The 18,983-nt window shown below is 39.2% G+C and overlaps 1 protein-coding gene across 2 annotated transcripts in view; it reads right to left on the bottom strand.

Moving 5' to 3' along the window:
• Positions 1 to 18,253, bottom strand: part of LOC121826268 (putative Polycomb group protein ASXL2) — a 142,338-nt gene extending 124,085 nt beyond the window's left edge. Inside the window, exons 1-3 of one of the 2 annotated variants that reach the window (XR_013046978.1) lie at positions 18,001 to 18,238; positions 12,734 to 12,881; positions 2,771 to 2,886 (exon numbers count right to left, since the gene is read on the bottom strand). Coding sequence is in view for 1 of the 2 variants with exons in the window: in XM_076558758.1 (XP_076414873.1) it covers positions 2,771 to 2,886; positions 12,734 to 12,881; positions 18,001 to 18,078 (342 nt within the window). In the remaining variant the exon portion in view is untranslated. Of the gene's footprint in view, positions 1 to 2,770; positions 2,887 to 12,733; positions 12,882 to 18,000 lie in introns of both variants that reach the window. The other variant, XM_076558758.1, reaches the window with a different exon arrangement.
• Between the last annotated feature and the right edge of the window lie 730 nt (positions 18,254 to 18,983).

Here is an 18,983-nt window from a genome sequence, read left to right as displayed (position 1 = left end):
CCAAGCGTTGGCAACCTATGTTCAATCCCTGTGGCCAGTATGGCAGATGAAAAGAACTGACTTGTTTAAAATAACCCTGGACTTGAATTATAACCTATTTTTATGCTCAAGTGTATTATTTCTCCTGCAGTTGTACATAAAATGGCTTTACATTAAAAAAATGGACAAATACTATAGAATTGTATTACATGAAATATATAGAATATACAAATTCATAGAAACAGAAAGATTAGACGATATCTCAAGATGGAGAAGAAAGGAATATAGAGCAATGATTTCCTAAGTACAGAACCTCTGTTTTGTGTGATGGAAAAGTCCCACAATGGACATTAGTATCAGGACATAATATCATGAATATAATAAATCAATACAATTAATATAATTAATGAATATCATAAATACAGTTATTGAATCAATACTGCGAATGTAATCAATGAATACCACAAATGTAATTAATATCGTGAGTGTAATTAATGAATACCATGAATATAGATAAATAAACAAATAAATAATAAGAAAGGTCTGCTAGTCACCAAAAGTAACCACAAAAAGAAGTGTAAGGGAGCAATTTACTGGACCAAAAATTAAGACATACCATAAAACAAGTTCATAAGAACAGGAGCAGGCAGGTGGGATTTAAAAACAAAAAAGTTCTGAAATAATCAGGAGTCAGAGGCAGAAGGATTTCTCTGTGTCAATAGTGAGTTCCAAGACAGCCAGGGCTATATAGAGAAACCTGTCTCAAAACAAACAAAAAACCCAAAGCCCAGCTCTGAAATAAATTCACTTACATATGTCAGCTTAATTGAAGAGAGCTCCACATAGTGACAAGAAATGATTCCATAGCTGTGATAAGTGATGTCAACTTGCCAAAATCTAGAATCTTGTGGACCTGTGCCTCCGAGCATGCCCATGGGGAACCGGAGTACTGGGATTATGTGACTATGCTGCCAAAGCATTTCAAGAAAGAAAAAAAGAGAAAAAGAAGGGGGGAAAAGCAACCTGGAATGCATATTGAGCCAATCCAAACAACACAGCAAGGAGTTATCTTGAAAAAAAAAAACCAATCCAAAGCCAGTTCTTTGAAAATTCCAATAAAACAGAAAACTCAACTGGCAATTAACAATGGGAACAAAGAAATGAACAAGGACAAATGAAAAAACAAAACATTATATAACTTTATAGCAGTACATGCAATAAATCAGGTAAAAAATTTTTTACTTTTTTATATTATTATTTATTATATTATAGAGTTGGGGGGGGCATGTATATAAAAGTCAGAAACAATGCCAAGGAGGTAGTTTTCTTTTCCACCATGTGGGTTCCAGGAATCAACTCAGGGTTTCAGGTTCGGGGGTAAGTGCTTTTACCAGCTGAGCAACTTTACTGGCACAGAAATGGACCATTTTCTAAGAAAAATCTCCAAAATTGATACAAAAGGAGACAAAGCAATTGACTAATATAATAACAACAAAGAACAGTATAATTCAAGGAAAAGGAATCTTACATACTATTCATTCAACCTAGGGAGTAAAGACAATTTCTACAACTTTCTCCCCAAATCTAGAATAAAATAAACAACTACACAGTTTATTTTATGATGTATTTCAAAACTGCACTACAGTAGAAGAATGCTGCAAGACAGGGTCTTGCTACTGTACAATCCAGGATGGTTTCAACTCTTCCCTCCCTCCCTCAGCCTCCAATGTAATAGGATTACAGATGTGTGCTACAAAACAACAGCTGACTAGAAACTCAGTTATTATTTATTTATGGTTTTTTGAGACAGGTGTCTCTGTGTAACAGCCCTAGCTGTCCTGGAATTCACTTTGTAGTCCAGGCTGGCCTCAAATTCACAGAGATCTGCCTGGCCCTGGAGTGTTCTTAAAGGCATGCGCCACCACACCTGGCTTAAAAACTAAAATTTAAAAAAAAAATTTGCATAAGCTATTTTTTTTTAAGAATAAACACATAGGTTCTATTCCATACTTAGAATTAGTACAATATTAAAAAAATCTAGCAATATGATTCTATATATAAGATTAAAAGTAAAAAATCTACCTAATCATTGCAGTAAGCTCCAAAGCAAACCAACCTGAGGATTGGGAATGTGGCTCAGTGTGAGAAGTATTTGCTCACTGAGTGATGGGTTTCATCCTCAGTACCCCCAAAATAACCAGACACACATAAGAAAAGCTCTTAAAATGTAAACACCTATTCATGATTCAGAACACATACCTCAGCAAACTAGGAAAAAATCTGGGTCTTCAAAACCATGTTAAACCCTACATACAATGGGTGATACAGAGTACAAAAATTACTAGCAGCAAATTAGCCGATTGCAGACATTTACCCTGTGAAGACATCAATCTCAAGTTTTCAAACAATTTTCAGTAATTAACAGAAGATTTGATGAAGTGTCTTATTGAAAAAGGACCTCGATACATCATTGTCCATTACACGACAGAACTAAAGGTGTGAAACACCATGTAGCTCTCATTATTATTAATTATTCGTTTTTTTGTTTGTTTGTTTGTTTGTTTGTTTGTTTTTTCTAGACAGGCTTTCTCTCTGTAGCCCTGGCTGTCCTGGAACGCATTCTGTAGACCAGGCTGGCCTCAAACTCACAGAGATCTTCAAAACTCATAGAGATCTACCTGTCTGTCTTCTGAATGCTGAGATTATAGGCATGTGCCACCACAGCCCAGCTTTCCTAATTATTTTTAATTGGAGAGATTATTCTTCTGATAAACAGAGACTTAATGCTTACCTGTTTTAATGCCTTTTTGCTGTGCTTCTGTGATGGAGAAATGACTTTACTTGCTGGAATGGTAGGTGATGGGCAGCCTGACTGAGGAGAGGATGGCTGTGACAGTCTAGATGATACTAGGGAAAAATTGACAAGGAAACATTTGTTATCAGAGTTGATATCAAGCACCACTCCTTCCCCAGATCATATGCTGCTACCTGTTAACAACTGTGACCAAACACTTTAGGAAAGGATCTTCTCTTTGGAGTTGTCCTGCAAACAGTCTCCCCTTTCAGTTTATTTCCTCAGAAAGTTCTAGTGCAGGATGATAGGACGGGGAAGGGGCGAGTATTAGTATAGATGACTTCTCATTGTTTACTATATTAGAACTGATTAAAGGAGCCATGTTATCAAATTAGAACTGTAGTATCTATGGTCCTAAGGTAAACTTGAAGATGAATAATGACAACATGGTGGGAAGTTATGAAAGGTTTAAATTGAAGACAAAAAGGCCATTTCTGCTTTAAAATTCTTCCACTGTTTCAACCCTGTCACTCCTTCCCTCAGGTCCCAAGTTTTCAGCCTATCTGTTCAAGACGGGTTTTGAAGACTTCTCTACTGGAAACAACCACTTCCTATGCCGTCCGTATCTGCTGTGCATAGCCTGAAATGGACCACACTGAAGTCATGGCAGGCACATGTTTATGCTCTATAAAACTTAATATCATGTGAGCACATTTTAAAATTTTATTTTTTACATCCATGTAATGCCTGTTGCCCACAGAGGCCAGAAGAGGGTGTGGCATCACCTGGAAAGAGGTTACAGATAGTTGTGAGGTGCCATGGGCGGGTGATAGATATTAAACCCGGGTCCTCTGGAAGAGCAGCCAGTACTCTGTTGAGCCATCGATCCAGCCCCATTTTAAAATAAGGTGTGTGTGTGTGTGTGTGTGTGTGTGTGTGTGTGTGTGTGTGTGTATGCACACACACATGATCACGAACACATATGCATACATCTGAGGACATTGCCCATGGAGGCCAAAAGAGAGCATCAGATCCTCTAGTGATGGAGTTATAGGCACTGTGGGCAGCCCAATTGTGGATGCTGGGAAACAAACTCATGTCTTCTACAAGATCAATGAATACATTTTATGTTAGTTAAGGAGAAAGATGAAAATTGTTGGTTCAGACATCTCATGTGAGAGCAAGGAAAGTTCAATTTAAGAGAGGAAAGAACCTAGAGATGACTCTTGAAGAATACACTTTGCCTAATATTTTCTTTTTAAATACTTGACCTGAAAACATTTATAGCAAAATGGTATTGGTTAAGACCATGAAGATTTAAGACACATGAAGTATGTGCTGCTAGATATCTAACTGACACAAAAATAAGAAATATACATAGTAAAATAAGCAACGCCTAGAGTACAACATACAACTTTACTCTTAAATGTTCTAATATTAAGACAATTTAACTTTGGTTCTGTATCCTCATCTTCATAACTATCATGTTTATATACATGGGAAGGAACTGATATAACAATCAGCTTTAAAAAAAAGCACCTTCTATGTTCTAACAAAAGCATAAGTTCTATTTTCTATTCCAAGCTCCTGAAATTCTATTTCCAGTGATAACTAAATCTAAATAACTAGGTTTGTATCATTACATTCTTTTCTGTGCAAATAAAATAGTACAAAGATACACACTGGCTGCTATATAAGTTCTCATAACCTATATTTACTTATCAAAAAGCTGAATCAGCTTGAGAAAAGATACAAAGCTAGTATGGAGCAAAGGCAAGATTTAAATTTTATTTTCAGAACAATGAATAAGTACCTGGAATAGCTGACAGTGGTGACCACTGAAAACATGTGCTAATATCCGAATTCTCAGAGCCTGCGAACATTGCTTTATTGGTGAAAGGACTAAGTATCTTATGATTATATTACCTAGATTATGCCAGTCAGTCTTAACAACATATTTTTTACTTTTCAAGACAGGGTCTCAATTTACAGCCCTAGCTGGCCTTGAACTCAGAGAGATCCACCTGCCTCTGCCTCCCAAGCATTGGTATTAAAGTTGTGTGTTATCACATCCCACACAACAAAGTATTTTTATAAGAGACATAGTGAAGACAGATTCAGAGAAGGTGAAGAAAAAGCCAGGTCAGAATAAAGTGGCCATAATGCAAGTTAGTTGGCCATCACAGAAAGCCAGAAAAGGCAAGGAACAGAAGAGTCTCTCTGAAAGCCTCTGGAGGGATAGCTTCCTTGCTGACCCCTGGGCTTACAAACTGACTTTCAGAACTGTGAGAGAACAAATTTGTGTTACTTAAGCCACACAGTTTGTGGTAATTTGCTGCTTCAGGAACCATATAGTAACTAAGTTTTGTTTTGTTTTGTTCTGTTTCTGAGAGTGTTTCTCTGTGTAACCCTGGCTGTCCTGGAACTTGCTTTGTAGACCATGCTGGTCTCAAACTCATGGATATCCACCCACCAGCCTCTGCCTCCCAAGTGCTGGGATTAAAGGAGTGCACCATCACCACCACCACAACTGGCGTAAGTTTTTAAAGTATTACTATCAACTTACAGACATTTGAAACATACATTTAAAATGTTCAAATAAAAATCAAGCCTGGCCTGGTGGCACAGGCCTTTAATTCTATCACTTGGGAGACAGAAGCTTTTTCCCTTGCTTCTGGTTATCCTTAAAGCCTCAGTCCTAATAGTACAGCCATCTTTAACACAGGCTGTGCCCAAACCTTCACCTCAGCCACTATCAACAAGAACATCTCCCAGAAGTCTTTCAACCTAAGTTAACTTTGTCACAAGTTTCGTTTCTAGGATGTACTTGAAAGAGAACCCAATCTTCCCCATTCAGTAACTTAGCACATATAAAAAAATGCCAGAGGGCTAGTGGATTTACCATATTTTCTAACTCCTGTTAGCAAATTACTGATTAAAAAAAAAAAAAGTCTTGACTATATGCTAACAGTAATGTGCTCTGGGAAACAGGAATCCCTTACAATGAAAAGGAATATTTCACTGACTCTTTTTTTTTTTTTCTTAAAAATAGCAAAAGCAAACCAAACCTCACAACTTTTCCTTATAACAAGATAAAAACTATAACCATGCAGCGTCTTAAATCCCAGCACTTGGGAGGCAGAGGCAGGAGAATCTGTCAGTTCAAAGCTAGTCTGTCTGCTCTACATAAGTTCCAGGACAGCCAGGGTTATATAACGAGATCCTGTCTCTAAGGGAGAAAACAAAACAAACAACAATTATCCAGGCAGCTGTTTCATATTATAGTATTTATAACATATTTGGGGGGAAAGACAGAAATTTCCCTTAGCTATGACCAAAAAACAGTAAGAGAGACAGTTGATTTTATTAGTAGTTTTTCTGACATCATTCCACCTTACCTTGACTTGAAATTCCATTAAGCTCTTTCTCTGAACATGTTTCCTGTCTGAAAGCTAAGAACCAAAGCTAGAAACTAGTAATTTCCTCTACTTTACATATAAATCAATAAGCTAGATTCAATACTGGACTGAGTTTCTGAGTTCTAGTCTGTTCCTATTTGGCTGAAAGGTATAAATATCAAGAGTTTCTATCAATTTTCAACTAAAAGTATCAGTTTTGCTGTCAGAGCTCTGTATTTTTGCACATAAAAAGGAAGTGGGTTTTTGATACTATCTCAATGTTCTTCCTGTCTTACAATGCATTTGAAATCATGATGTCAAACTCAGAGTCAAAGCCCCAAATAAGAAAAATGAACAGCAACAATTAGTATTGGAGAAATTATTTTGATAACTTCAGAGACTGTCTCATCAGAGTATAATTCAAGGAGAAACAGCCGACACGATACTCATTTCTAGAAGAGCGATGAATCAAAAGCAGATCAAAAACAATGCTGAATTTGCTATTACCTAGTTGTCAACATCTATTATTATGTAGGATGTAGAATAAGGTTATACTATTCAAATTTACCTACGGAGCTACTGACAGTGGAATTTTATGATTGTTATTTAAGGTATTTCTGCATTATTTGAACTTACCTTAATTTTTTGGCATGGCCATTAACAGACAAATGCACCAGCAACAAGAGCCACTGCTCAAAGGGTCGCTGCACCAGGTGTAGCTTTTTTCAAAAATTTATTTAAAAGAACAAAAAAAAAAAAAAACCATCTTCATTTTACATGAACGGGTACTTTGCTTCCATGTATACCTGTGCACTGTGTGGGGCCAGGAAGGGGCATGGGATCCCCTAATGAACTTACAGATGGTTGTGAGCGGCTATGTGAGTGCTGGGAAAGGAACCAGATCCTCTGCGGGAACAACAAGTGCACTAACTGCTGAGCCATCACCCCAGCCCTGCATGTGTGACTCTTAAAAGGTAGGAATGAGCCCGGCTTATTGATATCTATTTAGCAAGTTCCAGGCCAGCCACAGCTACACAGTGAGACTTGTCTCAAAAACCAAAAAAGTAAAAATAAAGCCAGATGGGGTAATCTGCTTGTCACTCCAGCTCTTGGGAGGTAGAGGCAAGAAAGCTAGGAGTTCACAGCCAGCTCTGGCTAAATAGTCAGTTCCAGACTAGCCTGGGCTATGTGAGAACATGTGAGCACTCCATCCCCAAATAAAGATGTTCCAATACATTCCAAAGACAATGATTTTTGTTCACAGTTTAAACTGGCCACCTTTAATGTTGATCTTCTTGTTTATGAAGCCACCTAGAAAATATGAATCTTGCTAGGTATTTCCCTTGCCTGATGTCTTGGCTTTGTTCTATAATTTTCAAACTTATAGAGAAAAGTTGAAGCTGGAGAGAAGTGGAGAAAAGACAAAGCCCCTTTCACCTGTATCATTAGCCTTCCCAAATCGGGGGTTTAAAAAATCTGCAGAATGGCCAGGCAGTGGGAGCCCAGCCTTTAGTCCCAGCACTTGGGAGGCAGAAGCAGGCAGATCTCTGTGAGTTTGAGATCAGCCTGGTCTATAGCGTGAGTTCCAGGATAGCCAGGCTACACAGTGGAACCATGTCTGGGGGGTGGGGGGATTTTTTTAGAATAAAAGACCTGGGCCACAGCTGCTGTTCATCATTATCAGGGATCATTCTGAAATTATTTATCAAGGATTTGCAAGAAGGCCCTATTTCATTTTGTTTTCATCTCATTTGTGTCTGATAACTGAAGTTTGGTGCCTCTCCAATGAACCTGTAAACTAAGATTATGGGATTAGTTTTCTTGAACTGTATGCATAGTAGTTATACCAGAGAACATAAATGAGTAAGTTAATGAATTATTTCCATGCTCCCCAAGAGTAGCACAACCACTAGATTGGGGATAAAGAGAAGGAAGTAAAAAAACAAAAACAACAACAACAACAACAAAAACCACCTATTTTTCTGATATGGCACATCAACAGTTCTCAAGGCAGTTAAAATTAACAAGTCTATGATTACGGGAAGCATAATTCAACTTAGAAGATATTAAAACTGGGGAAAACTGAACGTCTACTCTACGCAGGAAAATCAATACCCCATAAGGTATTCAGAAGTCTAAAATTTCCCCTCTTCAAACAGAATCTAACAAAAAGCTAGAGATTAACAAGAATAGATGGTAAAATGTTATTCATAACAGAAAAGCCTTCCAGGGAAAGGGTTGTCATATAGCCATTATTCCTTACGTGTCTTAGGTTCGCTATGAAAAGATATCAAATGGTATGAGAGCAAAGACAGGCAGACTACATCTGGTGTTAGCTAGTAGTAATGAACATTCTTTTCCTAGTAAGGAGAGAGCTGAGAACAGCCAGTGCTCCAAGCCTGGGACCAGAATCAGACAAGAGTTACAAATAAGTAATGGTAAAGCATCTATGACGGTCACAGCTAAGAATAAATTAAGGTAAAAATTTAGAATGTTGTCCAACTCATTTCACCATTTAAGTTAAATAAAAATAAAACTTGCACTTTTTTTTTCTTTTTTGTGGTAAGATCTCATTATGTAGCTCTGGCTGGCCTTGAATTCATATCTGGCTGCATCTGTCTCCCGAGTGCTGGGACTAAAGGTGTGTGTGCACCACCATACCCAGCTAACTGCATATCCTCACTGCAAGATGCAGATTTACCTCAACAATGACCTCAAACTGAGGTTGGTGAGACGGCTCAGCAAGGAAAGGTGATGACGGCAGCATAAGCACCACGGTCTGAGGACGGTGCCGGAAATCCACAGAGCGGTGGAAGGACTGAACAAAGTCGTCCAATGACCTCCAAACTGCACCGTGGCGTAGACCCAGGCCAGCTAGTCCCTCTTTCGCTCTGTCTGCCCCCCATGCACACAGCACACACATACTCAACATTTTTTAACAATTAAAATTAGGACCTGGAGAAATGGCTCAGTGGTTAAGAGCACTAGCTGCTCTTCCAGAGGACCTGGGTTCAATTCCCAGCAACCACTTGGTGGCTCACAACCAACTGTAATGAGATCTGGTGCCCTCTACTGTCATGCAAACATACATGCAAATAGAATACTCATATGCATAAAATATGTAAATAAATAAATCTTTAAAAAAACAAAAAGAATTAAAATTAATCACAGACTTAAAACTCAAGATGATAAAACTTCTAGAAGATATAGAAGAAAATGTAGGTGAGCCTAGACTTGGTCATCACTTTTAGATACAATACCAAAGGCTCAAGATCACAAAACAAAGGACTGATAAACTGGACTACATTCAAATTAAAAACTTCTGCTTTGTAAAAAGAAACTGCCAGATCCAGGACTAGAGAGATGGCTCAACGGGTACCAGTCCTTGCCAAAAACCTGACAACGTGAGTCAGATCTCTGAGACTCATAAAAAGCAGATCTGGAAGCACTGACCTACAATCCCAGCGTTCCGAAGGCAAAATGGAGGTAAAGACAGAGGAGCTGCCCAGAAGCTTCGGGGCAGTGGCAGAAATAAGAGAGATTCTGCCTCCAATAAGGTGTAAGTAGTGAGAGCCAACTCCTGAATGCTGTCTTCTGATCTTGACACTGGCATGCACGAGCATGTCTCATATCCACATACATACGAACACACACACATTTGGAGAGGGGAAAACTGCCAAAGGGGGAAGGACTATAGTTTTTGAGAAAATATACAGAAAAAAACCTTACCAAATAAAAGACTATAATCCAGGGCTAGAGAGCGGGCTCAGCAGTAAAGAGCACTGGCTGCTCTTGCAGAGGACCCAGGTTCAACTCCCACCACCCACAATGGCGGCTCATCACCATCCATAACTCCAGTCCCGGGGGGATCCAATGCCCTCTTCTGGCATCTGTGGGCACCAGGTACGCACATGATACAAACATACACTCAGATAAAACTTAAATACACATAAAATGAAAATAAATCTTTAAAAAAAATACTATTCAAAATGAACAATGAACTCCTGAAGGCCAATTATTAGAAAACAAAAAACAAACAAACAAAAAAACCCTGACATCCTAACCTTAACAAAAATGGGCCAAGAACCAGGGCACACTTCTCACCAAAGAGCCTATTCAAATGGAAAATAAGCATGCAGAAAGACTTCTCCATACATGCAATCAGGGAAATACAAATGACAGCAGTGACAGACAGATGCGCACCATTAGAATGGCCAAAGTCTAGAAGACTGGCAGACAATACGAACTGCTGGTAAAGATTCAAAGCAACAGCAACTGCCATTCACTGTAGTGGTGTGGCAGCGTTTTACAACATTTAACATACTCATCACAATGCATCAGTCACACTCTTGTGAATTTACACAAAGACAACATGTGCCCACAGAAAAACAAAGTTCATAGTAGTTTTCACTCATAAATGGTAAAACATGAAGTAACAAATACATCTTTTAGTTGGTGAATGGCTATATGCAAATCATGTCAAATACTATTTAGTTCCACAAGGCAATGTACCATAAGCCATGAAAACGCATGGAGAAATCTCCAACACACATTACTAAATTAAAGATGCCAATCTGGAGCCAGTGAGGTGGTTTGGTTGGAAAACACCTTGTCGCCATGCTTGACAATTGAGTTTGATCCCTAAGACTCACATGGTTAAAAGGAGAGAATCAATTCCTGTAAGATGTCCTCTCATCTGTATACAACTGTCATGGCACCAGTGCACATGTGAATGAAGGTGTGTACAAGAACACACTCAGAAAAAAAATTGTAATGTCAGTTTTAAAATAATGCCCATTTAATGCCAGGCAGTGGTGGTGCACGCCTTTAATCCTAGCACCTGGGAAGCAGGGGCAGGTGGATCTCTGTGAGTTCAAGGCAGGCCTGGTCTACAGAGCGAGATCCAGGACAGCCAAGGCTACACAGAGAAACCCTGTCTCAAAAAACAAAAAAAAACTAAAAATAAATAAATAAATAAAACAATGTCCATTTGAAAAGGTTCCAACTTTCTGATAGTCTCAAAAAGACAAAACCATGCAGATAGTAGAAAAGATCAGAAGTCAGCCAGAAGACTATGTGGACGGGGCAGTGAAAATACACTGGATGGCATTTGTGTGCACACATGTCTTTGTAAATAACGCATCTGTCCCAAGTTTTAGAAAGTACACTACCAAGAGCGAATTCCGGTGGAAATAGAACCCGGATGATAAGAATGTGCTAGTACACATTACCAAGTACAAGTAACAAACATAGAAGAGACATGGGACAAACCTGACTGCTAAAACACAACTCCAAAACATAACTTCCAGTCTGTAGTTTGAGCACTCAAGAGGCAGAGGCATGATGATTAACCAATTGAATGCCAGCCCAGTCTACATATCCAATTATAAACCAGTGCTACATGGTGAGACCCTGTTCCAAAAAGCCAAGAATATAACACATGTAAGCAAAAAAGCACAAAGCAGCAAAACCTGATGTGAGCAAGTCTGTGCATATGAACAAGTAGAAAGCAAATGGAAACACTGTACTTATCAACCCGAATCTAAAAGTGTTCTCCAAAAGGACATTTTTTGTGTGGATGCATGCATGTATTGAAGTGTCTATCGTGACCACTCTCCATGGGTTTTCTCCCTTATAGATGTATGTGTAGTGTGCAGGTCGGATGTGTGCAGAGGCTCAACACTGATGTTGGCGTCTTCCTTGAGTACTCTCCACTTTCTATCAAGGCAGGATCTCTCACTAAACCCTCAGCTTGTCGACTTGAGCTAGTCTAGCTAACCAGGATCCTGTCTTTGCTTAAGTGCTGGCTGAGATTACAGGCAGCTGTCATGCCTGGCCAACATTCTGGGACTCGAACTGTGGTCCTTATGCTCATTATATATTCCCGTATTACAGCTCCCAGAACAACCCCACCAACACACCCCCTCTTTCATCCATCTCTCTCTCTCTCTCTCTCTCTCTCTCTCTGACAGGATCTCTCATTGAACCTGGAGCTCATAGTGCTGGCTAGGCTGCATGGCCAGCGAGCCCCAGGAAATGCATAATTCCTCATCCCCTTTACTGGTGTTATATATCCGTATGTGCTAGGGATCCAAACTCGGTTCTTTATGCTCACACAGCATATTAGCCACAGAGCAATCTCCCAGCTCCTAAAAGCATATATATAGATATCTACATAGAGAGAGATTTATATATAGATACAGATTTGTCTGTTTCATTTTGGTTTTTGAGACAGGGTTTCTCTGTGTCGCCCTGGCTGTCCTGGAACTCACTCTGTAGACTAGGCTGACCTCGAACTCACAGAGATCTGCCTGCCTGCCTCCCAAGTGCTGGGATTAAAGGCACGTGCCCCCATGCCCGACTAGAAAAGTCTATTTTTGAAAATTTCTCAGTCACACAGTCCAAAAGGTCCATGAAGCTGGCGGCTGCTGCACTGTGTCCAGCAGGTGAAATACAGACGCTTCCGCCCCTGCAGGCAACCAGGCAGAGCACTAGGCTACAGGGAAAGAAGAGGCGGATGGTCGAGAGCGAGAAGGCACTGCCCTGCAGCAGTGGGGATTACCTTTCCTCTTCCACCTGCTCTTTCTCCCCTCTTTGTGGCTGCCGCCATCACTGCTGCTGCTGTTCTCAGAGCTCTGAGAATCTGACTGACCATCACTGCTTTCTTCTGAACCTTCTGACAGCTCTTTCACTCCATCTGGCACATCTTTCTGAAAATGTAGGCATCCTGTTAGGATTATTACCATTTTAGCAAATCCAAACTAAATTTCTAGTATGTAATACAGTAACTTAACTGATTAATTTTTACTATTATAAAATAGTAAAACCACCAATATTAGCTGAAATCCTGATACTTCCCCCTTTTTTTGGTCAAATAAATTAATTTTCCACCTACACCCAGAAGATAAAAATTATACACAACATTCATATGCAGGTACCACATATGTTTAAGTTACAGAAAATTGGTAGCCGTAAATCCAGGTAAAAGACGTAATGTTCAGGTTTAAAAAGCTAATAATGATTTTGTTAGACATATTTGTGTCGGGGGTGGGGTGGGGTGGGGTGGGGTGGGGTGGGGTGGGTTGCCCTATGTATTCTGAATTCAATTCTAGAATTAAAGTCAGGAGAACAAGATTATCACATTATTTTCACCTAACTGGGTCCTCAATATTGGTTAATGAGTAGCATCAAGAAAAGGAGTTTTTGTTTCGTTATGTGGTTTTTTGAGACAGGGTTTCTCTGCGTAACAGCTCTGGCTGTCCTGGAACTCTCTTTTGTAGACCAGGATGGCTTCGAACTCACAGAGATCCAACTACCTCTGCCTCCGAGTGCTTTAAAGGTGGGCAATTAAAGGCGTGCGCCACCACCGCACAGCCTGTTGTTTGTTTTTTAAAGAATCACATCAATCTCTTTAGTTTCAGCTCTGAATAATGAGAATATTAAACAGACAGCATAACTATGACCATTTCATGTGAGAAAAGAGTAGCAGCATACGAAAGGCTAGTGATGCAGGGCTCTCTGGCTTCATCTTCTCCCAGTTACACAGCCTTAGTCTCAATCTCCCATAACCTCATTTCAGTGTCTAAGGTGGGGTGATAGCACCTACCTTAAAAGAGCACACAGAAATTAAATGAGCTAATTAATATTAAATGTTCACAACATAGCCTTTATGAGAGCTCAGTACTAGTTACTATGTGTTTACATAGTACAAAAAGCTTATATAAATAAATGGATAAATGAATGTTATTTCTTATGGATTTTCTTTCCATCAATACTTTGTTATCCCATATAATTATTTTTATCACATTAAAAATTGAACTGACAAACACAAAAAAATTGCCCTCCATCTAACTGGCACCACATGACATCTACCCAAGGCCATTAAGTCCGATTGAGCAAGAACAGTATTTTTCCACTTAAATTTTTCTCTCTAATCCATCTCTTATGTTATACACTTTCTTAAAATACAGACCCCATATTTTTATATTCCTTCTTTCAAAATGCAGGACAGCTTTTATAGAGTTAGTTGCCAGCCAGACATCTTGACCTGTAGGTTCAACAAGTATCTGAAATACAAATATAATTATCTTCTTTTTGCAAAAAACTTGTGATCCCCTTGGGATCAACGGCTCATGATCTTAGAATCATTTCTCACCCACTGTTTTACACATACCAAATGCAACGTGTTCTGTGCCTCAAATGTCTTGTGTCTACCTATATTACTACTCTGAGTTCCTACACCAAACTGTAATCTCCTTTTCATAAAAATCATAACACATAGATCTGATGACATGGTTCTCTCTGAAGACCTCTGCCATCTACTTACTCAATACCCCACCCAAACACAGAGCTCAGTCAGGGTAAAACTTTGTTAATTTATCAATTATCCCAACTACAGTGATTATCACTTAATCCAATTTCCTCTACTTTCAAATTCATCCAGAATTTTATCTGTTCCTTCATTTGAGCTACTTATCCTTGAAGGCCTTCACTCTTCTTATGTATATGTTCAAGTCCAACTTAAATCTTACAAGTAATAACACAAACTTTCTAAACCCCTTTATTCAAAACTAATCTTTATTTTGTGTCATTATAATGGAAGAGTTTCACAATATATTTTGTAAATATGAAAATTTTAATAACTAAAATGTAAGCATTACAGAGATCAAGAACTATAGATTATTCATCTTAGTCTATTTTTGGCATAGACTTGACGATATGATTATTTGAACTCTTAGTTTTTTTCTTTAAAGATTTTATGTATGAGAGTTTTGCATGCATGTATACACACACCATGTGTGTGCAGTGCCTGTAGAGGCCAGAAGAGGGCATCAGGCTAGAAACTGAATCTTGCTTCTCTGTAACATCAGCAAGTACTCTTAACTGCTGTCTACAGTGAACTCTGAGCTCTTGCTACAGAGTGCTGAAACTTTTGTACTTTCCTGATCAACAGCAGATTAGGAAAACCTATTGTTCTGCTATTTGGTCTTTGACTCTACTGATAATTAGATCGTCTGTTTGGATGATTCTTTGTTGGCTCGGAATGGTCTGCCTCAGAGTAGGGACTGACTACTAAGAGAAACAATTATGTAATTAGAAAATTGGAACTTTTAGTCCATCTTCTCAAGAACGAAGGTTGAGTTGATGGCCAATGACAAAAATCACACTCATATCACAAATCCTCCATAAAAACTCTAAAGACCAGGGGTTTGGACGAGCTTGCACATGGCTAAAGTCTGTGCTTGGAGACTGGTATGCCAAGACAGATTCTATACTCAGTGGCCACACCTCACTTCATGAATGTCTTTTATCTACATTACAATAAATAGAAAACTCAAAGATTTTTTTTTCCTCTAACATCTTTTGTAAGCAGTCCTAGAGCTTAGGTCTCATCCAAAGACTTGTAACTAATAGCTGAAGTGAAGGGTAACCTTTAGTACTGGGCCCTTTGACCGACACAATAGCCAAACAGTGAAAACTGAGTTAAATTAAAGGCAGCTAGCTGACTTCAGTTGGAGAACTGCTTGATATATGGGAGAAACCCCCGAACACATGGTATCAGAAGAACTGTACTAATTGGTATGTAATAACAGAAAATACATTTTGAGGATTTCTTTCCCTCTCTCTCCAACACAATACGCATTTAATGAATGCAATTAAAATCATGGAAGATCTAGAATAGCTAAAGCATCAAAATGAGATCATGAAAGCTTCATTTAGGGCTAAAGTCCCATAACACCCACAAGTTAAACACTGCAGACAGTCAGAGGAAGTTAACATTAAAAGGCAGAATAGGGTTGTGCTATATATATTGCACAGATTGGCCTTGAGCTCACTATATAGGTCAGGGTGATCTAGAACTGGACAGGACCTTTTACCTTGGCCTCCTGAGTACTATGATTGATAACCATATGCCACCACATTAAGCTGCTAGATGTGGGATTTGTTCCTCTTTTGTTTTGTTTTGAGACAGGATCTCACTGGCTTGCCTGCCTAGAATTCAGAGATACCTACATCTGCCTCCAGAGTGCTGGGATTAAAGGCATGCACGGCCACCAAACCTAGGTGTTCATTTTCTGTGTTTTGTTTTATGTTGGGTACCTGTGTGCCATAGCACACATATGAAAGTTATAGGACAACTTGTAGGAGTTGGTTCTGTCCTTCATTTATATGTGCCCAGGGAACCAAAAACAGGCTGTCAGTGCCTTCACATGCTGAACCATCTCAGCACCTCAGGTCAGAGTTCTTAATGTCAGTGGACGCAATACTGCCACTGAACACCGTGATAAGCTCAGAGACAGGAGGCAGTGGGACAGACAGCGGTCTCTACGGACGTGTCACTTGGGGTACAACAGTCTGTCAAATAGTCTGCCATTCTGGTTTGCTGATAAACTTCCTTTGAGAAACAAGCCCTCTCCTAATTATCAGGCTGTCACAAGCTCAACTACAACCCCACATCAAGGATGACAACGATTCGACATTTGTCAACAGCCATAACTCATGAACGGTGGGTGTCACACGGGTCAGTCAGTCTGAGTGAGGTGGAGCCCTGCTTCAGTCTTGGACTCTTGTCTCTAGACTCTCAGTCTGTAGAACGGAGACTCGGACTGAATCCGTGGACGAGGAGGAGACGCTGACTGAGAACAAAGTAAAAGAAAGAACAGACCAAGACCAGATGACACCTTTTGATCATCTGGACCCAGCCTGGATTTCCCATGAATGTTTAGTTTAGCTGTATGAGTTCACACATTTTCCAGCCTATTTACTAAGCTCATTTACATTGGTTTTCCTACTCATAAGTGAAAGGATATTGATGAGAAAAGGTCACCATTTCAGTGTACAAATGAGGTATTAGCCAGCTTGTTATGGAAGAAGAAATGTGGGTGTGGAATCGGATCAAAGTTCCTATTCTTCTTCTGATACAATACAGCCAACACTGGTCAGGAATTACATCTTTCAAACTTTACTTTTTCCCTTTATTAAAAAACGAATAAGGGGTTGGGGGTTTAGCTCACTGGCAGAGCGCTTGCCTAGCAAGTGCAAGGCCCTGGGTTCGGTCCTCAGCTCTGAAAGAAAAAAAAGGAATAATAACCATAACTAAGTTTTAGTGGGGAAATTTATGAATAAAGAAAAGAATCTGGGCTAGAGAGATGGCTCAGTGATTAAGAGTACTGACTGCTCTTCCAGAGGTCCTGAGTACAATACCCAGCAACCACATGGTGGCTCACAACCATCTGTAATGAGACCTGGTGCCCTCTTCTGGCGGGCAGGGGTACATGCAGGCAGAACACTGTATACATAATAAATAAATCTTTAAAAAAAAAAAGAAAGAAAGAAAAAGAAAAGAATCTATGGCTCTACGCAGTATGTTTCAAAAAAAGAATCCTCAATTTGTAATTGAAATATTTTGAAGTTCTGTAAAATAAGAAACGGGCTAGAGAAAGGGCTCAGCAGTTAACACTGACAGCTGCTCTTCCTTCCAGAGGACCTCAGGTTCAATCCTCAGTACCCACAGAGTCACTAGCAACCATCTGAAACTCTAGTTCCAGGGAATGAAACACCCCCTTCTGGCATCCATGAGTACTGCATGTATGTGGTACACGGATACACATAAAATAAATCTAAAAAAAAAAACCATGTTAAATAAGAATATATACAAAGGGTGCCTTCTTAGTATTCATGAGGCCCTGCCTTCAATTCCCAGAACATCTCCTCCCTCTCCCAAATTTATTTACTTACTTATTTTAGGGTTGAAATATTGAATTCTGTCTCTGTGACTCAATTATTATACATTGTCGCTTACTCTTTCTTGGCTCCCAAGCAACTTACCTTCAAAGTATATACTCCCATTCTACCTGGGACTTTATAGAAGATGCCCTCTTCACCTCGGGAGTTTGTGTGGAGCATTGCATTTAAGCATGCAAGAGGGGAAGTCCCACTACAAAGCAAAGCAGGTGAAGAGCATAGTGATTAGTTTATCTCTGAATATTCTTTGTAATGCTGACTTAATTTCTTTAATTGATCAATATTCCTGTTTTACTAACTGTAAAAAATATTAATACAGAAAGATATTGCCATGAAAAAAAATGAATGGAAAATTCATTTTTGAGTATCTAAAGGGGAAAAAAATCCGTAATCTAACATTTAAGTAAAAGAAAAACAAAAAAATCAACATAGAACAATATCAAATTTATTTTGCAAACCTACTTTATTTACACACAAAACTTTGTGAGTATAATTAAAGTGGAAAGCATGTACACGCACGCGCGCGCGCGCGCACACACACACACACACACACACAGATTCAAATAAATCTCCAGCTTCTTGTGTGCTGCTGCACTAAACTAAATCTGATTTGTAAACAAAACTGCCGTGGTTTCTTGTACTTAAGCTTCACAGGAGATCACTTTAAAGACAATTTACAGACTTATTTTGCATGGATTAGCTTTCTTTCTCATTTTCTAAAATTTTATGTGCATAATAATTTATTATTATGATGAAAAAAGTTTTTTGAGTGGGGCATGATGGCACACAACTATAACCCCAGAATTTAGGAGACTGAGGCAAAAGAATCCCAAGTTCAATGCCATTCTCTACTATAAAGCAAGCTCCTAAGGGAAAAAATTCATTTTGAAGTGTCATCAGACTTTACTGTGCTCTCAAAAAAGGGCAATAAAATTCACTAACAGGCATCCTTATCTTGGTCTGTCACTACATTAAGGAAATGGAACTGGGATTGTAGAGATAAGACCACTGGCTGCTCTTCCAGGACCAGGGTTCAATTCCCAACACCCACATGGCCACTAACAACT

Source organism: Peromyscus maniculatus, chromosome 22 (genome assembly GCF_049852395.1).
Source record: "Peromyscus maniculatus bairdii isolate BWxNUB_F1_BW_parent chromosome 22, HU_Pman_BW_mat_3.1, whole genome shotgun sequence".
Classification (NCBI taxonomy): Eukaryota; Metazoa; Chordata; class Mammalia; order Rodentia; family Cricetidae; genus Peromyscus; species Peromyscus maniculatus.
This window is presented reverse-complemented; position numbering and strand designations above follow the sequence as displayed.